A 23,039-nucleotide genomic window follows, 5' to 3' on the forward strand; every position below is an offset into this window, starting at 1 on the left:
GTGGAGTGGATGGGGGTGGGGGCAAAGAAGAGGAAACATCCTTTTTCGTACCACTTGATTTAAGCACCATTGTCGTCAAAATTTTTGTCGTACATACGGGTAACTTTCACATTTTGAGTGCCATGTAACCTTGCTTTTACTTGCAACTTGATCATCAAACATAAACGATCAAACTAACCATAACACTCAGATGAACTATTGGGTGTCTAATCAATCATCTTGTTTGAGCAGAGAGTTAAAATTTATGATTTATCTTTTTTCACATGATCTAGAGACAGATTGTGTGGAACGGTTGAGATCAAAGGAGAGTTAAAATTTTGGTCCACATAAGTTGAACCTTAATTTATGGGCACAAAAATCAAACGAGCATCTTTTTTTATTGGAATCGTCGAAGGGTTGTCTTCTTTATATTTTTTTTAAACAAAAGGATGCTCTTTCTCATCAGTTCCTTTATAAAATTATATAGTCATTTACCAAGTACACTATTCGATCGATTTTGACTTTTTAATAAGTCGATTTTAAATTTAAACTACAAATCGGTAAACCAATTGTATGGATAATATAAGTTTGTATTGTAGTAATTATGAGTTCGTAATTATTATAAAATTATTCTAGTTACGGTTTTATAACTGTTATAATGTTAATATTATTTAATAGGATAAGTTGGTGTTGTAATAACTAGAATTTCATAGTTGTTATAATGTGAATGTTAAGTGAACCAGTTAAGTCCATATTATAGCAACTAGGGGTGTAAACGAGATGAGTCGAGTCAAACTCTTGAATGTTTGAGTTTGACTCATTTATAATCGAGGCAAGCTCGAGTTTTATTTAACAAATATATTTATGACTCACGAGCTTATTCGAACTTTTATCGAGTCTAAAATTATAAATATGGATTAAAAACTACAAATTTAATAAATATAAATTTAAATTTAAATATGTATTAAAAACTAAATTATATATTTATAGAAAATTATAATATTCTTATTAAAATTTATAATTTTATTCTAATAAATAAATTTAATATATTTGTCTATATATTTTATAAGTAGTGTGTAAAATATATAAATTCAATATCAAAACTATTTTTTTTATTTAAGAGTTGATTTATGAGGAACATGTTCACGAATCAACGAGTCGAATATTGTGAATTTTGAGCTTTGTTTGTTTATCTTAACAAGTCTCATTAAATGAGCTTAAATGAGCTTTTATCGAATCGAGCTTCGAATAGCTCATGAACAGTTTGATTCATTTACACCCCTAATAGCAACTATGATTGTGTAACTATTACAACTAGAGGTTTAAATGAACCGAATGTTCGTGAATAAGCTTGCTATTTAGTTTGATAAAAGTTTATTTATGTTTGTTCAATATACACAAGATCAATTAAATAAACAAGCTTGAACAACTCGTTAAACTAAACAAATAAACTTGAACACATATGTGTTCAGCTCGTTAATATTTGTAAATAACGTTCGTGAACAATGTTCATGAACCATGTTTATAATAAAACTCATGCTAAATAAATAATAAAATAAATAAATAAGTTTGAATTATCAAGCTCAATAATCAATCTAGCAAGTAAAGGTTTAAAACAATTAAACAATTTTGAATTGAGAGCTCGATAACATCTAAATAAATCAAGTTTAAGCTAAATTTCAAACAAGCTCAAGCTTATAAAAAATTAACCAAGCTAAACTTGAACAATCATTTCAAAAACTTAGTTCATTTTAAGCTCAATTCGGCTTGGCTCAGTTACTTTATCAAAAAAGTTTGAACATCCGAAAACTCGGCTAAGCTTGCTTTCTGCCCTAGTTACAATACGAATTATAGCGATATAAAATTATAACTACTACAACATGAATATTATTGAACATGCTAAGTTCGTCTAATGGATTCAAGATTTAAATTTGAAATCCGTCCATAAAAAAAATAAAATAGGTTAGGGTAATTATATAATTTCATAGAGGGATTGATGAGGTGAGGATGCTTTTTGATAACAAAAATGATGATTCTAATTTTTTTAAAAAAGGATATTTCTTTGAGTTTTGCCCTAATTTATAAGTACATGTGGGTTCACTAGGAAGAGAATGTTATTTGGAGCTTGTGAAAAACAAAGAGCTTGTGTCGCTCCACCCAATCATTGTAACCTAATCTCAAGCCCATCAATAATTTAGTGTCATCAATTGTAGAGACACATCAATTTGTGAATTCCCTTCCTTACACGCACAAAGGAAGGGAGTGAGTTATTATTAGGTTGAATTATTTTATGAACACATTTTAAATAATATAAAAAATATATTTAAAAAATAAAAATTATTTTGAGCTCCTTTGTCTACCTACCTTGTCTCTTGTTCTTCATGTGCAGCCCAAGACAATGAGAACATGTTCGTGGACAAATGCTGAGAAGTTTGCCTGGTTTTTCCACATGATCCACACTGCATTCCACGCCTTGTATCAACCACCGCTTCCTCCTACTCCCCTTCCTCCCACTTCTTCGACAAGCGGAGAGAGAGGGAGAGAGTGAGAGAGAGAGCCATGAGGCAGGAGCTCGGCAAGGCCTCGTCCAATGCTCTGCCTGCATCTAGAACAAGAATCTCCGCAACGGAGTCCAGGAATCCGAGAGCAGACTCCGCGAACAGGGCCTTGCCCCGTCCGAAGCCGGCTGCGAAGACGGTGAGCCGAAGCAGCGCCGACAGAGACAGAAGAGCTTCAGCATTCGGCGGCGGGGGAGCTGGAGCTAATGGCGACGCCGGGGTGGAAGAGTTGGAGAGGAGACTTGGTGAGCGCGAGAAGTTGCTGGGGGACTCGCGGGCAGAGGTGCTGGCGCTCAGAGCTCAGGTCGAGAAGTTGCAGGTTTTGAATGCTGAATTGGAGTTGGAGAACAAGAATTTGGCTGATGGCCTGACTGTTGCTGAAGCAAAGATCAAATCTTTGGAGCACAAGTGTGATCAGGTTTGCAGAAAGATCTCATTTTCTTTTCCACCGAGGGTGTAATTGATGTGTCTGTTCCTTGTTCCCAACGAGTGCAGGCAAATTCAATCACCATATCTGGTGTCGCTAGACTGCCGCCGCCGCCGCCGCCGCCACCTCCACCACCGCCACCACCAGCAGGGGTTCAGTGTGGCTTGGGAAGGGCGAAGACAGTGCACAAGGCTTCTGCACTAGTTGAACTGTACAATTCATTAACCAAGAGAGATGGAAAGCAAGGCTCCATGGCTACAGATATCGCGCGCATCAGCATTGTCGGGGAGCTTCGAAATCGATCGGCTTATCTACTAGCTGTAAGTGCTTTCCTATTTGAAGGACTTTTGTGAAAGTAATGAAACACCAAGTGTTTGCTTTTATGTTTCCACAGATTAAATCAGATGTTGAAACAAAAGGGCACCTCATCAAGCATCTCATAGAGAAGGTGCAATCAGCCTCTTTCACTAATATGGAAGAAGCCCTATCTTTCGTCGATTGGTTTGATGGGCAGCTTTCTACTTTGGTATTGCTCGTAAACAAATTCCGATTCACATTAGCTAGATTAGACGAATGTGTAAAGTTGCCAACTTTGCCATACCATTTGTAATGGTTTCAGGCTGATGAGAGTGCTGTTCTGAAGCATTTTGACTGGCCTGAAAAGAAAGCCGATGCTCTGAGAGAAGCAGCATATGAGTTCCGTGCTCTAAAGTCGCTCGAAGACGAAGCTTCTTGTTTCAAGGATGATGACTCCTTAGCATGTGAGACCACCCTAAAAAGGATTTCAAGCTTTCTAGTTAAGTGAGTATTCAATCTTTAAGTTTATTGATGTTTTTAATGTTTGTGTCCATTGCAACTGACTAATCTCATCCATGATTTTCCCGAAAGGTTGGAGCGAAACACAAGTAGGTTGATTAAGTTGAGAGCTACAAGTATGCTTTTGTATAGGGAGTGCAAAATTCCAACAGATTGGATGCTTGATTCCGGGATGGTTAGCAAGGTAGACTATATATTGCATCTATCGCTTGGAGTTCTATGTATTTATGATACTTCATTACGATGAATTCTAGTCGATTGGCGAGTTATCTTTTTTCTTTTGGGAATCAATGTTAAGTCCATAAACAGGCAAATTGAAGAGATGCTATGCAGGAAGTATAATGTGCTGTTTGTTACAGATGAAGCAAGTTTCTGTAATGCTTGCAAAAGTCTACATGAGGAAAGTGTCACTGGAGCTAGAATCGACTCGACATGCTGAAAGGGAATCAGCACAGGAGGCACTTCTCTTTGAAGGGGTGCGTTTTGCTTATCGAGCACATCAGGCAAGTCATTCGACTTCGAACTCTTATCTGTTAGTATATGTGATTCCTCAAAGTAAACAGGTTGATTGATAATGGTCTTCATGGTTCCTTGTGTTGCTCAACAGTTTGCAGGAGGTCTGGACTCGGAAACCATGCTCATCTTCGAGGAGTTAAAAACGCGAGTCGAATCGCAAGGTAGAGGACATTAGATCGACCTGATTCAAGTCTGATAGTGAAAAGAGAAGTTGCAGAGGTTCCTCTGTGAGAACAATCTTCATCCAATTTCATGTATGAACTTGTAGTTAAGTGTGTATATTGACTTCGACCAAGAAAGACTGTAGTATCTATCGAATTGCATCGTTAAAATTTTCATCGAAAGCGATATTGATGCAGAAACCATCAACAAGGATGATAGCATCTATCCAATCAAGAATCAACCAATTGAAGATGAAGAGTGGTAGTCATTTTATTACACAAAGGCAAAAGAGGAAATTTGAAGCTAAAACAGATGTAATGATCCATAAATTTAGAGAAATCCACTGATTTAGATCCATCACATCGCGGTTTCTTCGCTAAGATCCGTTTCAATAGATCAAAGCTCAAAATAGCAACGCTGCGACGCAGAGCTCGCGCCGTTAAATGGATGGAGCCGCCGGGGACGCTGACGGTCTCCACGGCGGAGCGATGCGGCCAAAAGCTCGGAGCTTGAACAGCCGGCGGTGGCCAGAGACTGAGGGGAGCTGGGAAGGTGAAAACTCGCTGGCGCCAAGTATGGCCCAGGAAGAGCTTCAATCTCGCCGTCCATTAAGCAGGTGGTTCCGCTTTGAGATCGGCGGGGCGCGTGATGAACGGTCGATGGACGGCGCGGATGCGCACCCAACCGTCGCCCGTCCGACGCCGAGGTGCTAATTAATATTTTGCCGAAAGCAAGGGATTCTATGATTGACCAATAAAAATCGTTTTTTTTTAACTTCCTCCTCGTTTTCTCCCCCCTCTTCTCGCAGTCGCCACTTGGACTGGGAATTGAGATCGCAGCATGATCAAAGAAGAAGAAGGTACTCTCGTCAGCGATTTGATCGGTTTCCTCATAAAAGATTTGCATTCTCCTCTTTCTCCTTGTCCTAATCTGTTCCTCTCTCGTCTTCGCCTCTTCTGCTTCTGGTAATCTCGTGCAAGAAATCTCCACCGTGCTCAAACCCTAGCCTGGATATCCCTCGATCCGCTCTTTTCCTAGGTTTGTCCTAGTCGATCTTCGTTTAGTTGAGGCCGAGGTCGTACCATGGGGTTAGTGACTTCCTGAACAACAAGTTTCATTTGAGAGCTCAATTTGGCTATCGTCAAGGTTATTGCTACTGTTATCCAATACTCGGTTCAGTTTCCTTGGGTGCATATGCTTCAATCTATGGTTCATGATTTCAGGTTCACTTCTTGCTGCTGTTCATCTTTCGATGGCTCCTGCCCTATTTGTCATCGCTTCATTTCCATGCACAATTGGAGCCATAGCGCTCGCGGTGCTGCACATATACAGACACCTCTTGAATTATACCAAGCCTGTTTACCAACGGTACATAGTGCGCATCATCTTCATGGTACCGGTATGCTGTTTGATAAATTGTTTCTCAATTGCTGTTGTGATAGGTCATATTGATGATATGAAAATTCGTCTTCTTCGATTCCTTGTTTCTTCTCTTTTATATGGCGTTTTGAGGAAACAGTGATGGACTTTCCTCTTAAACTCAGGTTCTGCTGCATTTCAGTTTTCATGAATTTTGCCATATCACATATAGGTCGCCAAGCACAGTTGATGTAGAACTGTGAAATTTGAAAACTGTGATTCTGCTGTTCCTTATTTCTTTATGTACTCTGCATTTATTCATTCTAAAACCTTTACAAATGAGGGATGCGACCTAGATCAATCATCTGAGAATGTTAATTTGAATTTAAGAATTACTTGATGCATAAATGCTTGATTCTATTGTTTTCTTAAATATAGAATCATTGTTCTCCTTGTTTTCTACTGCCCTATACAGAAGCAGGTTGCCATTATATATGTTCTTGTTTGTCCTTTGAGCCATGAATTTAAATTCCACATGCCTTAAACTAGTAATGTGCCAATGGTCATATGTACAAGCCTGGTAGTGTAGGAAGGCATATCAGTGTATGAATGTTTTTGTGGAGGCTGTGATTGAGTGGTAGGACATAACTAGAACTGAAGTTGGGGTTTGATAGTCATATTTATATCTTTTACGTCTATTGATTTAGAATGTTTTTGTGGTTATACGGTGATATGCACAACTTCACTTCATCTCACAATATAAGCGTTGTGGTTTAGTGGTTTGTTGAAAACAATTTGAAGTAGGTTTTCATATAATCATTAGTATTATGAAAAGGCATGTCAACTTTAATGGATGTCAAGCTCATACACCCATGCACATGTGAATCTAACTATTTCCCGTTAAGTGCATGTGAACTACATGTTCAATTCGATTTGGTAATCAAAGCATATTAAAGTTTCAGTGTTATTTTGTCTTGGTTAAATTGTAAATCAAAACAAACCAAACCAGAAAACCAATTTGTCTTTTTAAATTAGTAAAAGTTAATAAAAATATATTTGTTATTGTAATTTATTTTGAAAAAAAAATAAACTAGTTTTATAAAGTGCATGTCAAAAATTGATAATATGAAAACTAAAGTTACTATATTATTTTTATTGAAAAATAATCTGGCCCATTAAGAGTTAAAATTCAATATAAAAAATTTAAAAATGTTATGTTTGGATGCAATTTAGATTCAATCCCAAGTTACCCAAACTAATCCACCAATTTTTGTTCAGTTTCAATCACTTTACATGTCAATTCAGTTCGATGGAATGAACAACCCTACTGTTAATGTTCAATTAGTTCACCTAGAATAAGTATATTGGGTTCCAACCAAGTTTATATTTTTATGAATTGATTCGGTGACATTTAAAGAAATATTGAACTTTTGGAGAAGATAATACGGTATTGTTTGTATAGTGAAATTATGAAGAATTATAAAATGAGAAATCTAGAGATCCCATGGTCACACACACACACACAAACCATACTTAAATTTTTATTAGCAGTTCAAAACAAAGAAGAGATCACATCTCAATCAGGCATGACAAAGAATTTTATTCCAAAAACTTGAGCTAGATAAAAAAAGATTGAAAATTAGATTACAAGTTAATAACTACAAAGAGACGTGTTTATGATGGTATGAACATAAATTTAGATGACCAATAAATGCTTCAGTTAAGTGATGTGAATTATAACAATACTCACATTAAACGAGGATGACCAAATAAGACTTGGTTAGTAATGATAAAATAGATAAAATTTATTTAAATATTGAAGACATGATTAACAATGATAAAATATGATGTAATTTATTTAAATATAGATGATGATATAAAACTCTGCCCATGACAAAAGGGTTGATTTATAGACGTAATATAGAGAATGAGGAGCAATGGACGATGGTCTATGCCGGAATCAACCCTCGCCGCTACTAAGTGGAGGCGAAGAGGGGCGGTGGTGAAAAGGTGAAGAAATGTTAGCGAAGAGAGGACAACGATAAAGAATGGAGAAATAGAAAATTGGGAAAACGAGGTCACTGGAAGGATGCTATTGGTCGTCAACGATGAAGATGGAAGAAGCCGGTAGCGGGCAGGGCTGGAGAGAAGATGGTCGCTTGACTTCCATTAGGACTACTGGAGAACAAATTGTATTTGGACACTAGAATTTATTTTTCATAATTTATGGGCCAAACATCCCGTGCAAGTGATGATTAGGATGTTATTTGTTAGGTAGCTGGAGAAAAAAAATAGTAGAAGACAAAGGTAGAAAAAAAATAGATTTTATACGTTGAAAGAAAAGAGAGAAAAAAAAAGATTATTATCCAATCTAGATGAAGTAAAATTTAACTAAAAATAAATCGTAAAAAGAGAAGTAGGATTTTGTGTTAGGTAACATCTACGATTGCTTTTTTACATGCGTTATATTTTTACTTGAAACTAAGCACTAAAGTAGCGGCAACAAATTAAAATGAAAGTGATTGAAAAACTTAAAAATAGATAATTAAATTATACCTTTTTTAATTTCATATTTAAGTATTATCTTAAAATACCTTCGACATTTGCATTTATTATAAATTCATTGCGTCTTCTACCAACATCTGACTTATCCATTAAAATAAAATAAAATAATAATAATAAAATAAAGTAATAATAATAAATAATAATAATAAAATAAAATAAGGACACTAATTTTTTTTTAACTTCTAACTTATCCATATACATTATGAACTTCTATTATTGAGCTTTATTTAATTTATTAAATAAAAATCTCAAACGATCATATATATGCTTTTAATCTTTAACACATTTATGAAAATCTACTGAGAACAAGTAATCAAACACGAGCAATATCAATGGGTCGTAGTTAAATGAATATTATGATTGTTTATTTTATCTTATGATAGAAGACCAATGAATATTAAGTAGGGATGGTAACGGGTCCGGGTTAGGGCAGGTTTGGCCAAACCCGTGACTCGCCCCACCTCCCTTTGGACCCGCCCAACCCCGCCTTGTGAACCCGGTGGGGTGGGTCCGGGTTAGACCCTCTAGACCCGCCATATTTTTTTTTGAAATAAAAAATAATTTTTTTTAAAAATTAATCAAACATTAAATTTATTTTCAACATTTATATTAATAATATTTTGTAACCAAAAAATATTATCACAAATTAAAATCTATCAATTTTGATTCAATTAAAAATTAATTATCAATTTTTATACAATTAATAATTAATAAAAAAATTATACGGGGTGGGTTCGGGGCGGGGCTGGTTAAACCCGTGACCTACCCCGAACCCACCTGAGACCCGTTTAGGTGGGTTTAAACCTGCCCCGCTGGGACGAGTTTACTACGGGTCCGGATTTCAACCCGTCCCATTGCCATCCCTAATATTAAGAAATTCAATATGCGTCTGGTTTTTGAGATAGCACAAGTGTAGTGTGTACAATTTTGTTGACATGTCTCACAAAAGTTAAAACCTCTTTGCATTGGAGATGCCTTAGAACCCTAGTTTTTGAGATAGCATAAGTGCAGTGTATACAGTGCTATGTCCAACTACCTAATCCATGCCCACGTACGACGCTACACACAATCCACATCAAACTTGGGTTTGAACCAATTTATTTTTTTTATGAATTGATTAAGTGATAGTTAAAGAAATATTGATCTTTTGGAGAAGATAACACAATATTGTTTATATAGTGAAATTATGAAGAATTATAAAATGAGAAATCTAGAGAACCCATGGGGGCACACACACAAAAAAAAACCATAATTAGTAGTTCAAAACAAGAAGACATCACATCTCAATCAAGCATAACAAAGAATTTTATTACAAAAACTTTGTAATCTAATAAGTTATTGGAAATGAACAAGCCACAAGTTGATCTAGATAAACAAGATTGAACTCGTAACCAAGGATTATAAAGAATAAGATTATAAGTTAATAATTACAATTATATTGGTACACACTGGAAATTTATGTCATTTTTAGGTAAATCTCCAAGAGACATATTTAAGATGGTATAAACATATATTTACAACAACAACATCAACAACAACCAAGTCTTTTCCCACTAGGTGGGGTCGGCTGTATGAATCCTTTTACGCCATTGAGCCCTATCTCCTATTATATCATCATCTATATTTAAATAAATTTTATCTTGTTTTATTGTTGCTAACCAAGTCTTTTTTGGTCGTCCTCTTCCTCGTTTGATATACATGTTTATCATAGTTTCACATCGCCTAACTGGAGCATTTATTGGTCGTCTAAGTACATGTCCGTACCATCTTAAACGTGTCTCTCGGAGTTTGTCTTCAATAGATGCAACTCCGACTTTCTCTCTAATGCTCTCATTCCTTATTTTGTCCATCTTCGTATGTCCACACATCCACCTTAACATCCTCATCTCTGCAACTCTCATCTTATGCTCATGTGCTCGAGTCATAGCCCAACATTTAGCTCCATATAACATAGCAGGTCTAACTGCGGTTTTATAGAACATACCTTTAAGTTTAAGAGGTACTTTACGATCACATAAAACACCCGACGCTCCCCTCCATTTCACCCATCCTGCTTGTGTTCTATGTAAGACATCTCTCTCAATCTCTCCATCATTTTGTAAAAATAATCCAAAATATTTAAATCTCTCGGTTCCGGGCAACTCGTCCTCTCCTATCTTAACAATTGTTTCATTACTTCTAATATTGCTAAATTTAAATTCCATATATTCTGTCTTTAATCTACTAAGCTTAAAACCTTTCTCTTCTAGTGTTTCCCTCCAAGATTCTAGCTTAGTATTTACTCCTTCACGTGTCTCATCTACCAAAATTATATCATCTGCAAACAACATGCACCACGGTATTGCGTCTTGAATGTGCGCAGTGAGTTCGTCCATAATTAGTGTAAAAAGATAGGGACTTAGGGTTGATCCTTGATGTAACCGTATCTTTATTAGAAATGCTTCAGTTACTCCGCCTGAAGTCTTTACTCTGGTCGTTATATCCTCATACATATCCTTAATTAGTTCATTATATGTTACGCTAACACCTCTCTTTTCTAAAATTCTACATATAATTTCTCTTGGGACTCTATCATAAGCTTTTTCTAAGTCAATGAATACCATGTGTAGATCTTGTTTTTGCTCCCGATATTTTTCAATTAATTGTCTAAGGAGATGTATAGCTTCTATTGTCGACCTTCCAGGCATGAACCCAAATTGATTTTCTGTCATTGTGATCTCTTTCCTTAATCTTTTTTCTATTACTTTTTCCCAAAGTTTCATAGTATGACTCATTAGTTTAATACCCTTATAGTTTGCACAATTTTGTATGTCTCCCTTGTTCTTATATAAGGGAACTAGAGTACTTATCCTCCATTGATCAGACATTCTTTTCGTTTTCAATATCATGTTAAATAATTTTGTAAGTCATTCAATACCTTGTTTCCCTAAGCACTTCCATACCTCTATCGGAATATCATTTGGTCCAACGGCTTTTCCATTGTGCATCTCATTTAAAGTTTGTTTTATTTCTGAAGTTTGAATTCTACGATAAAAATTAAAATTTCTATGCTCATTTGACCTAATTAAATTACCTAAGTTAAGTTGGTTACCTAAACCTTCATTAAAAAGTTGATGAAAATATCTTTTCCACCGCTCTTTTATTTCTCCATTATTTACTAATACCCTATTACATTCATCTTTAATACATTTTATTTGGCTAAGATCTCTTGTTTTCCTTTCTCTCACTTTAGCTATTTTATAAATGTCTCTTTCCCCTTCTTTTGTATCCAATTTTTGATATAAGCGTTCAAAAGTTTCATTTTTTGTTTCACTCACTACTTTCTTAGCTTCTTTCTTGGCTATTGTGTATTTTTTTAAGTTTTCCTCGTTCTTACAAATATATAATTCCTTATAAGCTATTCGTTTTTCCTTCACTTTCTCTTGTACTTTCTCATTCCACCACCAAGATTCTTTACTTAGTGGTGCATGCCCCTTTGACTCACCGAGTACACTCTTAGCTACTATTTTCAACTTTGATACCATCTTATCCTATGTTGTATTAGAGTCATCGTATATTTCACCTAATGCTTGTACTTCTACCTTTTTCTTAAATATATTTTGTTTCCCATCCTTTAACTTCCACCACTTAATTCTAGAAATTGTATATATTTTCTTTTTATTGATACTATGTTTGAGGCGTATATCCAATACTACTACCCTATGTTGGGTAGTTAAGCTTTCTCCAGGGATGACTTTGCAATCTTTACAAATCTTTCTATCCTTCTTCCTAACCATAAGAAAGTCAATTTGTGATTTATTATTCCCACTTTTGAATGTGACAAAATGTTCTTCTCTTTTCTTAAAAAACGTATTAGCTAATATAAGGTCATATGCTATCGCAAAATCTAATATAGTTTTCCCTTCCTCATTCCTCGTTCCAAACCCATAACTCCTATGTACTCTCTCATATTCCTCATTTTTTACTCCGACATGCCCATTTAGATCACCTCTTATTAAAATCATTTTATTTGGTGGAATATTTTGTAATATTTCATCTAAGTCCTCCCAAAACCTTGATTTGGTAGCTTCATCTAATCCTACTTGTGGTGCATATACGCTAATTATGTTCATAGTTTCTTTCGCCACTATTATCTTAAAGGCTATAATTCTATCCCCTTTTCTAACTACTCCTACAACTTCATCCTTTAACAAACTATCTACAATGATACTCACTCCATTTCTTGCTTTACTCTTTCCAGTGTACCATAACTTAAAACCCGAGTTCTCTATCATCTTTGCCTTCTCGCCTATCCATTTTGTCTCTTGTACACACAAAATACTAATTTTTCTCCTAATCATCATATCTACTACCTCCATTGATTTACCAGTGAGAGTTCCTATATTCCATGTTCCAAATCTTAGATTATTAGTTTTCCTATCATATTTGTTCTTATCTAACCTATGATGTGAGAACTTTTGCCTATTTAACACTACACCCAAGTTCTCATGGAGATGTTGCGGTCCTTGCTGAGACGTTACAGTCGGATCCTGTAACGCGAACTATGTAGCGGTCCTTGCCGAGACGTTACAGTCGGACGCTGCAACGCGTTCCTTCCGGGGAACAACCTAGCATTAGCACAATAGTTTAATGGATTCATTCATTGAATATTTGTCATAGTTTGGCGTTGGCTGGCAACCTAACGCAACCCTCCTCCTTTATCCGGGCTTGGGACCGGCCATGACCGGTCATCATGGGCGGAGTTAAATATATATTTACATAACTAATAAATGCTCATGATGTAAAACTATAATAAATACTCACATGAAACGACGAAGACCAAAGAAAACTTGGTTAGCAATGATAAAATAGGATAGAATTTATTTAAATATAGAAGACTTGGTTAGTAATTATAAAATATAATAAAATTTATTTAAATATAGATAATAATATAAAACTCCGTTCATGCCAAAAGGATTCATTATAGTCGTAATATAGAGAATGGGGAGCAAAGGACGATGGTCCATGCTGGAATCAACCCTAGCCGCCACTAAGTGGAGGAGAAGAGGGGCGGTGGTAAAAAGGTGAAGCAATGTTAGCGAAGAGGAAAGCAATAAAGAATGAAGAAACACAAACCTGGGAAAACGAGGTCACCGGAAGGACGCTATTGTTCATTGGCGATGAAGCTGTGGGAAGCCAGCAACCGACGGAGTTGGACAGAAGATGGTTGCTTGGCTTCCACTAGGACTATTGGAGAACAAACTGTACTTTAGACTCTAGAGTTTAATTTTTATAACTTATGGTTCAAACATATTGTGTGAGCAATGATTAGGATGTTATTTGTTTGGTAGCTTAGCTGGAGAAAAAAAGTAGTAGATGATAAAGGAAAAATTAGAAAAAAAACTAGATTTTATACGTTGAAAGAAAAGACAGAGATTATCCGATTTGGATAAATTTCACTAAAAATAAATTAGAAAAAGAAAATCAAAATTTTGTGTTGTGTAACATCTACGATTGCATTTTTATATGTGTTATATTTTTACAAAAAAACCGAGCTCTAAAGTAGTGGCGACAGATTAAAATGAATTAATTGAAAAGCTTAAAAATAAATAATTAAATTATACCTTTTTAAATTTCATATTTTAGTAATATCTTTAAAAAACTTTCAACATTTGCATTTATTATAAATTCATTTCACCTTCCACCAACATTTGACTTATCCATAAAAATAAAATAAAATAAAATAGGGACACTAAAGTTTATTATTATTTTTCACTTCAGACTTATCTCATATACATTATGAACTTCCATTATTGAGCTTTATTTAATTTGTTAAATAAAAATCTCAAACGATTATATATATGCTTTTAATCTTAACACATTTATGGAAATCTACTCAAGAACAAGTAATCAAACACAGGCAATATCAACGTTCGGGTCGCAGTTAAATGAATATTATGATTTTTATTTTATGATAGAAGACTAATGAATATTAAGAAATTCAATATGCATATGGTTTTTGAGATAACACAAGTGTAGTTTGTACAATGGGAGTTTACATGCCAACATTTTTGTTAACATGCATATAAAACCTCTCTGCATTAGAGTTTCCTTTAGAACCCATGCCTACATACAACGCTATACACAATCCACATCAAACTTGGATTCGAACCAAGTTTATATTTTTATGAACTGATTCAGTGATAGTTAAAGAAATATTGATCTTTTTTGGAGAAGATAATATAATATTGTTCATATAGTGAAATTATGAAGAATATAAAATGAGAAATCTCGAGATCTCATGGTCACACACATACAAAAATTACTAGACTTAAATTTTTATTAGTAGTTCAAAACAAGAAGAGATCACATCTTAATAAGGCATAACAAAGAATTTTATTCTAAAAACTTTGTAACCTAATAAGTTATAGGAAATGAATGAGCCACAAGTTGATCTAGATAAAAAAAGATTGAATTGGTAACTAAGGATCATAAGAAATCGGATTATAAGTTAATAGTACAATGATATTGATTTGCGCTGAAATTTATGTCATTTTTAAAGGTAAAACTTTGAAAGACATGTTTAAAATGGGATGAATATGTATTTAGATGAGCAATAAATACTCTAGTTAGGTGATGTGAAACTATAACAAATATTCACATTAAACAAGAAAGACCAAAGAAGACTTGGTTAGTAATGATAAAATAGGATAAAATTTATTTAAATATAGAAGACTTGGTTAACAATGATAAAATAGGATAATTTTTTTTTAAAATATAGATGATGATATAAAACTCCGCTCATGAGAGAAGGGTTGATTTATAGACGTAATATAGAAAATGAGGAGTAGAGGACTATGGTCCGTGCCGGAATCTACTTCGGCCGCCACTAAGTGAAGGCGAAGAGGTGCGGTGGTGAAAAGGTGAAGAAATGTTAGCGAAGAAAGGAAAGCGATAAAGAATGAAGAAATAGAAACCTGGGAAAATGAGGTCACCAGAAGGACACCATTGTTCGTCGGTGATGAAGCTGCAGGAAGCCGGTAGCGAGCGGAGTTGGAGAGAAGATGGTCGCTTGGCTTCCACTAGGACTATAGGAGAAGGAGAACAAACTGTACTTCGAACACTAGAGTTTAATTTTTATAATTTATGAGTCAAACATCCTGTGTGAGCGATGATTAAGATGTTATATGTTAGGTAGCTTAGTTAGAGAAAAAAAGTTGTAGAAGACAGGAAAAATTAGAAAAAAATAGATGTTATAAGTTGAAAGAAAAGAGAGAGAAAAGATTTATATCCAATCGGCTAAATCAGAAAAAGAAAAGAAGAATTTTATATTAGATAACATCTATGATTGTATTTTTACATGCGCTATATTTTTACCTTAAACTGAGCACTAAAGTAGTAACGACAGATTAAAATGAAATTGATTGAAAAGCTTAAAAATAAATAATTAATTATATCTTTTTTAATTTCATATTTTGTATTATCTTAAAAGTACTTTGACATTTGCATTTATCATAAATTCATTGCACCTTCCGCCAACATTGGACTGATCCATAAAAATAAAATAGGGACACTAAAGTCTAATTTTATTTTTTAATTTAATTTTTAATTTTTAATTTTTATTTTTTAACTTTTGTCTTATCCATATATATTATGAGCTTCCATTATTGAGCTTTATTTAATCTATTAAATCAAATCTCGAACAACCATATATATATGCTTTTAATCATAACACATTTAGGAAATCTACTCACGAATAAGTAATCAAACACATGCAATATCAACAATCTCGAACGATCGTATATATGCCTTTAATCATAACACATTTAGGAAAATCTACTCACGAATAAGTAATCAAACACAAGCAATATCAACGGTCAGGTCGTAGTTAAATGAATATTATGATTTTTATTTTATTATAGAAGATCAATAATATTAAGAAATTCAATATGTGCTTGTTTTTTGAGATAGCACAAGTGTGGTGTGTACAATGGGAGGTGACATGTCAACATGTTTGTTGACATGTCACACAAAAATTAAAGCCTCTCTAATGCCCTTAGAATCCTAGTTTTTGAGATAGCACAAGTGCAGTGTGTATAGTGTTATGCCAAACTACCTAATCCATGCCTACGTATGACACTACACAATCCACATCAAACTTGGGTTCAAGCCAAGTTTATATTTTTATGAATTGATTCAGTGACAATTAAAGAAATATTGAACTTTTGGAGAAGATAATACAATATTGTTTATATTTTGAAATTATGAAGAATTATAAAATGAGAAATCTAGAGTACCCATGGGCACACACACACAAAAAACCCATACTTAAATTTTTATTAGTAGTTCAAAACAAGAAGAGATCACATCTCAATCAGGCATCACAGAGAATTTTATTCCAAAAACTTTGTAATTTAATAAGTTTTAGGAAATGAATGAGCCACAAGTTGATCTAGATAAAAAAGATTGAACTTGTAACCCAGGATCATAAGGAATCAGATTATAATTTAATAACTACTCTGATATTGGTATGCGCTAGAAATTTGTCATTTTTGAGGTAAAACTCTGAGAGTTGTGTTTAATATGTTACAAACATGTATTTAGATAATCAATAAATGTTCTAGTTAGTTGATGTAAAACTATAACAAATAATCACATTAAACGAGGAAGATCATAGAAGACTTGGTTAGCAATGATAAAATAGGATACAATTTATTTAAATATAGATGATAATATAAAACCCTGCCCATGATGAATTACCTCGTTATGGCCGGTCCCAAGCCCGAATAAAGGAGGAGGGTTCCGTTAGGTTGCTAGCTATCGTTAAACTAAGATCAATGTTCCATGAAAGGATGTATTAAACTATTATTCTAATGTTAGGTTATTTCTTGGAAGGAACGCGTTGCAGGGTAATGCCTCGGCAAGGACCGCTACATCTCCACAACCGGGTGTAGTGTTAAATATGTAAGAGTTCGCATTGCAAAGTCCGATTGTAACATATCGGCAAAGATTGCTATATCTTTATGAGAACTTGGGATTGTGTTAAATAGGCAAGAGTTCTCATACTATAGGTTGAATAAGAACAAATATTATATAAAAACTAATAGTCTAAGATTTGCAACATGGAACATAGAAACCCTCACTGGTAAAGCAATGGAAGTAGTATATATGATGATTAGGAGAAAAATTATTAATTTGTGTGTATAAGAGACAAAATGGATAGGCGAAAAGATAAAGATGATAGAGAACTCGGGTTTTAAGTTATGGTACACATGAAAATAAAATAAAAAATAGAGTGGGTATTGTTGTAGATAGGTCGTTAAAGGATGAAGTTGTAGAAGTAGCTAGAAAAAGAGATAGAATTATAGCTCAATAGTAGTGGCGAAAGAAACTATGAATATAATTAGCATATATGCACCTCAAGTAAGATTAAATGAAGATATCAAATTAAGATTTTGGGACAACCTAGATGAAGTATTACAAAACATTCCACAAAATTAAATGATTTTAATAGGAGACGATCTAAATGAGCATGTCGGAGTAAAATGAGGAATATGAGAGGGTGCATGAGGGTTATAAGTTTAGAACAAGAAATGAAAAAAGAAAAACTATATTGGATGTTGTGATAGCAAAGGACCTTATACTTGCTAATATGTTTTTTAAGAAAAGAGAACACTTGGTCACATTCAAAAGTGGAAATAATAAATTACAAATTGACTTTCTTATGGTTAGGAAGAGGGATAGAAAGATTTATAAAGATTGTAAGGTCATCTTTTAAGAAAGTTTAACTATCCAATATAAGTTAGTAGTGTTGGATATACACATCAATCATAATATCAATAAAAGGAAAATATACATGACTCCTAAAATTAAGCGGTGTAAGTTAAAGGATGGGAAACAAAATATATTTAAGGAGAGGTAGGAGTACAAGCATTAGGTGAAATATACGGTGACTCTAATATGACATGAGATAAGATGGTATGTATCAAAATTGAAAATAGTAGCCAAGAGTGTGCTCGGTAAGTCAAAGGGGCATGCACCACCAAGTAAGGAATCTTGGTAGTGGAATGAGAAAGTGTAGGAGAAAGTTAAGGAAAAACGAACATCCAATAAAGAATTATATATTTATAATAACGAGGAAAACATAAAAACATATATTATAGTTAAGAAAGAGGCTAAGAAAACAGTGAATAAAGAAAAGAATGAAATTTTGAATGGTTATATCGAAAATTAAATACAAAAGAAGAGGAAAGAAATATTTATAGAATATCTTAAGTGAGAGAGAGGAAGACAATAGATCTTATCCAAATAAGATGTATTAAAGATGAATATAATATGCTACTGAGAAATAAAAGAGCGGTGAAAGAAGTATTTTCTTCAACTTTTTAATGATGGTTTAAGTGACAAACTTAGTTAATTTAAGTAGGTAAAATGAGTATAGAAATTTAAATTTTTTTCGTAGAATTCAAACTTCAATAGTAGAACAAGCTTTAAATGAGATGCAAAATGGAAAAGTCGTTGGACCAGATGATATTTTGATAGAGGTATGGAAGTGCCTAGGAAAATAAGGTATTGAATTACTTACAAATTATTTAACTAGATATTGAAAACGAAAAAAATGTGTGATCAATGGAGGGTAAGTACTTTAGTTCCCTTATATAAGAACAAAGGAGATTTATAAAATTGTATAAACTATAGGGATATTAAACTAATGAGTCATACTATGAAACTTTAGAACAGAGTATTAGAAAAAAAATTAAGGAGACTACGATGATCGAAAATCAATTTGTGTTCATATCTGGAAGGTCGACAATAGAAGTTATATATCTTCTTAGGCAACTAATTGAAATTATTGGAAGCAAAAGCAAGATCTACACATGGTATTAATTGATTTAGAAAAAGCTTATGATATAGTCCCAAGAGAAATTATATAAAGAATTCTAGTAAAGAGAGGTGTTAGCGTAATATATATTGAACTAATTAAGGATATGTATGAAAATGTAATGACCAGATTGAAAACTTCAAGCAGATTAACTGAAGCATTTCCCATAAAGATAGGATTACATCAAGGATCAACTCTAAGTCCTTATCTTTGTACATTATTCATAGACGAACTCACTTGATACATTTAAGACTAAGTACCGTGGTGTATGTTATTTGCAAATGATATTGTTTGGTAGATGAGACACGTGAAGGAGTAAATGCTAAACTAAAATCTTTGTGGAAAACACTAGAAGTGAAAGGTTTTAAGCTTAGTAGAGTAAAGATAGAATATATAAAATTTAAGTTTAGTAATATTAGGCGTAATGAGATAATCGTTAATATAGGAGATGACGAATTATCTGGAACTAAGAGCTTTAAGTATTTAGGATCATTTTTGTAAAATGATGGAGGGATTGAGTGAAATGTCTTACATAAAAGACAAGTAAGATGGTTGAAATGAAGGAGAGCGTTTGATGTTTTATGTGATTGAAAAGTATCTCAGACTACAAAACGATGGTTAGACCTGCTATGTTATATGACACTGAATGTTGGAATATGATTCGAGCACATGAGCAGAAGATGAGAGTTGCAGAGATGAAGATATTAAGATGGATGTGTGGACATACGAGGATGAGCAGAATAAATGAGATCATTAGAGAGAAAGTCAAAATTGCATATATTGAGTGAAAACTATGAGAGATGCATTTAAGATGGTACAAATATATACTCAGACGACTAATAAATGCTCTTGTAAGGCGATATGAAACTTGGCAAATACATACATCAAATGAGGATGAGGAAGACCAAAAACTTAATTAGCAACAATACAACAAGATAAAATTTATTTAAGTATAGATGATAATATAGTAGGGAATAGAACCCAATGACGTAGAAGAATCCATATAGCTGACCCACCTAGCGGGATAAAACTTGGTTCTTGTTGTTGTATAAATGATGATATAATAGGGGATAGAGGCTAATGACGTAGAAGGATCCATAAAGTTGATTTCACTTAGTGAGATAAGACTTGGTGGTTGTTATTGTTGTATTAAATAAGGAAGACCAAAGAAAATTTGGTGAGCTACGATAAAACAGAAATGATGATATAATGGGGGATAAAGTTCAATAATATAGAAGGATCCATAAAGCCGATCCCACCTAGTGAGATAAGGTTTGATTTGGTGGTTGTAGTATTCATTTAATGTTTGACATAAACTTCTTTTCAACAACTTATTAATTATGGTTTTCTAATTATAATTAATTTTAAATTACTTTTCTTATGAAGTTGCATAAGCACCCCACATATTTCTCATACCAAATGTATCCACATTTTAATGTTTCCCCCTCAATTTAGTATAGTTTGGTGGTCTTTTTCTCTGTTATGGAGTCTATACACATGAGGTGTTTGAGTTCATGGTTACACAAACCAAGGAAATGCAATGGAAGACCAACGTGTTCAACTAAGTTGGCAAAAAAAGAAGTTCTTGAGAAAAAACATACAAAAATGATTTAATAGATTTAATGTTTTTTGCGACATCAACATATGTTTCTTTGTCATTTATTATAGCAACTGTACTGTTCTTTAACTAACTTGCCCAATCTCATCTTGGCAGATCTATGCTCTGATGTCATTCTTGTCTCTAGTCCTTCCTGATAATTCCATTTACTTCAATTCTATTCGAGAAGTGTAAGTAAATAAGTTTTTAAAACTGTCTTTAAAGCTAAGTAGAAGTTAAATGAATTGTGATTGCATTATAGTACTGTGATAATATTTCATTCAGATCAGCTTTTTTTTAGATACTGAACTTATTTTAGCGATATGGAGTTGGTAAAATTTTGTTTTAACTATAATCAGATGTTACAGATATGAAGCTTGGGTCATATATAACTTCCTGTCACTCTGTTTAGCATGGGTGGGAGGTCCTGGTGCAGTCGTTTCAAGTTTAAGTGGTCAATCTTTAAAGCCATCATGGTGCCTCATGACATGTTGTTTCCATGCTATTCCTCTCGATGGGTCTGTTCTCTGTGTCTGTCATTTATGTAATGTTCATTTTAAAAAAGTTCAGATAACTTATCAAGTTGATAAATCTTCTTCATGGCACTATACTAAACTTCTCTTTTTCAAGTTGAAAATGTAATTTGCTCATTTCTTTTGTTATTCATCCTCGAACAAACTTTGTTCAACAGCCGTTTTATAAGAAGGTGCAAGCAAGGTGGTTTGCAGTTTGTGATCTTGAAGCCTATTCTAGTTGTAATTACATTCATGCTCTATGCAAAAGGAAAATACGAAGATGGAAACTTCAGTGTGTATCAGTCTTACCTTTACATTACAATAATCTACACTGTATCATACTCTATGGCACTGTATGCCCTAGCGTTGTTCTATGTCGCATGTAGAGATCTGCTGTGGCGTTTCAATCCAGTTCCAAAGTTCATCATAATCAAGTCTGTCGTTTTCCTCACTTACTGGCAGGTAGGTTGTATTATTCTCTTTTAATGATCTACTACTATAAATGAACTTATCGATATATCCTTTGTGCAGGGTGTCTTGGTGTTTCTAGCGGCGAAGTCTGGGTTCATAAAGAGTGCTGAAGAAGCTGCAGATCTTCAGAACTTTGTGTTATGTGTCGAGATGCTTGCAGCCGCTGTTGGTCACTTCTATGCATTTCCTTGCAAAGAATATGCAGGTGCTGACGTTGGTGTTTCTGGTGATTTCAGGGCGAACCTTTTTCATGCCCTCAAGTTCAACGACTTCTATCATGACACAGTTCACCAGGTAATTTCTCATGAAACTTTATGGTTTGTTAACCTTAATCTTGGTTTCACATATCACAACCCGATGCTGCATGATATTCTGATCAATTTTTCTTTATGCAGTTTGCCCCTACGTATCATGAGTATGTCCTGTATAATCACACCGAGGGCGATGAAGAACCAAAGAAATTTCAATCGCATACATCTGTCCCGACAGGGCCAGATATGGATGTCTCCAAAAAGAACAAACAAATTTACCCAGAGAAGTTGGAGGTTATTGAGTTGTCAGCTAGCCCTGCAATATCAAGTTCATTGCAAGATCGAATCGACTTGGAAGCAATCAAATTCTCATTGCACAAAGAAAATGCTGCTTCTCCTGTGCATCCCTATGATCTTTCAGTCTTACTTGATACCGGGTCGTCGGATTGCCCTGCCAATGTTCCCGCAGCCAGTAACCCAAATCATCAGTGATTCGTAGAACATGTGAAAGCTGAAACTTATCAAATTGAAAGTTCTGGAGTGAGCTTTCAAAGATGGAGCAGGCATTGTTTTACTCCTCGAGTGATTCCATACTTGTAATGGTGCTTGAGATTACTTTGCAATCGACCCTAGTTAGGGTTGCGAACGCCAAACTGACTACAGCTTCCATACGTTTCTCTTATTCTTTTCGCCCCGAAAGTTTTTCCATGATCTATAGAATTTTATTTTGATGGAAATTAGATGATTAATGAAGTGAGATGACATTATAATCTTTCCTTACAGATTAGTTAAATATTTTATATAATGACATTTATGAGGCTTGCCTCGGAGAAGCCCTGTGCCGTCGACTATCTCTGGGCTCCTTACGACCTCTACCGGTCCTCGTCGTCTGTCTTGGAAGGGTGAGTAATCAAGCACGGAGCAGCGATTGCCGGAGGAGGAAAGCAAGTACGTGAGAAAGA

The 23,039-nt window shown here is 34.2% G+C and overlaps 3 protein-coding genes across 8 annotated transcripts; all 3 read left to right on the top strand.

Annotated features, from left to right (window-relative positions):
• Positions 1 to 2,359: 2,359 nt before the first annotated feature.
• Positions 2,360 to 4,769, top strand: LOC122024138 (protein CHUP1, chloroplastic-like). Of its 2 annotated transcripts, XR_006123344.1 has the most exons (8): positions 2,360 to 2,955; positions 3,033 to 3,284; positions 3,359 to 3,490; positions 3,584 to 3,765; positions 3,853 to 3,964; positions 4,140 to 4,283; positions 4,388 to 4,550; positions 4,656 to 4,769. XR_006123344.1 is itself a non-coding variant. In XM_042582697.1 (7 exons), exons 1-7 carry the CDS (start codon positions 2,539 to 2,541, stop codon positions 4,469 to 4,471), a joined length of 1,323 nt encoding a protein of 440 aa, XP_042438631.1. In that variant the 5' UTR covers positions 2,360 to 2,538; the 3' UTR covers positions 4,472 to 4,640. The 2 variants fall into 2 exon arrangements, 1 of the variants encoding a protein (XP_042438631.1); XM_042582697.1 differs by lacking the exon at positions 4,656 to 4,769 and having other exon boundaries at positions 4,388 to 4,640.
• A 9-nt stretch (positions 4,770 to 4,778) lies between these two features.
• Positions 4,779 to 5,406, top strand: LOC122024179. The gene is made up of 2 exons (XM_042582741.1): positions 4,779 to 5,164; positions 5,267 to 5,406. Exons 1-2 carry the CDS (start codon positions 4,902 to 4,904, stop codon positions 5,385 to 5,387), a joined length of 384 nt encoding a protein of 127 aa, XP_042438675.1. The 5' UTR covers positions 4,779 to 4,901; the 3' UTR covers positions 5,388 to 5,406.
• Positions 5,201 to 22,857, top strand: LOC122024146 (transmembrane protein 184A-like). Of its 5 annotated transcripts, none has more exons than XM_042582703.1 (7): positions 5,201 to 5,604; positions 5,682 to 5,857; positions 20,958 to 21,031; positions 21,200 to 21,358; positions 21,532 to 21,817; positions 21,887 to 22,120; positions 22,222 to 22,857. In XM_042582703.1, exons 2-7 carry the CDS (start codon positions 5,711 to 5,713, stop codon positions 22,567 to 22,569), a joined length of 1,248 nt encoding a protein of 415 aa, XP_042438637.1. In that variant the 5' UTR covers positions 5,201 to 5,604; positions 5,682 to 5,710; the 3' UTR covers positions 22,570 to 22,857. The 5 variants fall into 5 exon arrangements, with proteins under 5 accessions (XP_042438637.1, XP_042438644.1, XP_042438652.1 ...); XM_042582710.1 differs by having other exon boundaries at positions 5,207 to 5,604; positions 21,209 to 21,358; XM_042582727.1 differs by lacking the exon at positions 5,201 to 5,604 and adding an exon at positions 5,901 to 6,002 and having other exon boundaries at positions 5,689 to 5,826.
• Positions 22,858 to 23,039: the final 182 nt, after the last annotated feature.

The sequence above is a fragment of the Zingiber officinale genome, chromosome 1A (assembly GCF_018446385.1).
Source record: "Zingiber officinale cultivar Zhangliang chromosome 1A, Zo_v1.1, whole genome shotgun sequence".
NCBI lineage: Eukaryota > Viridiplantae > Streptophyta > Magnoliopsida > Zingiberales > Zingiberaceae > Zingiber > Zingiber officinale.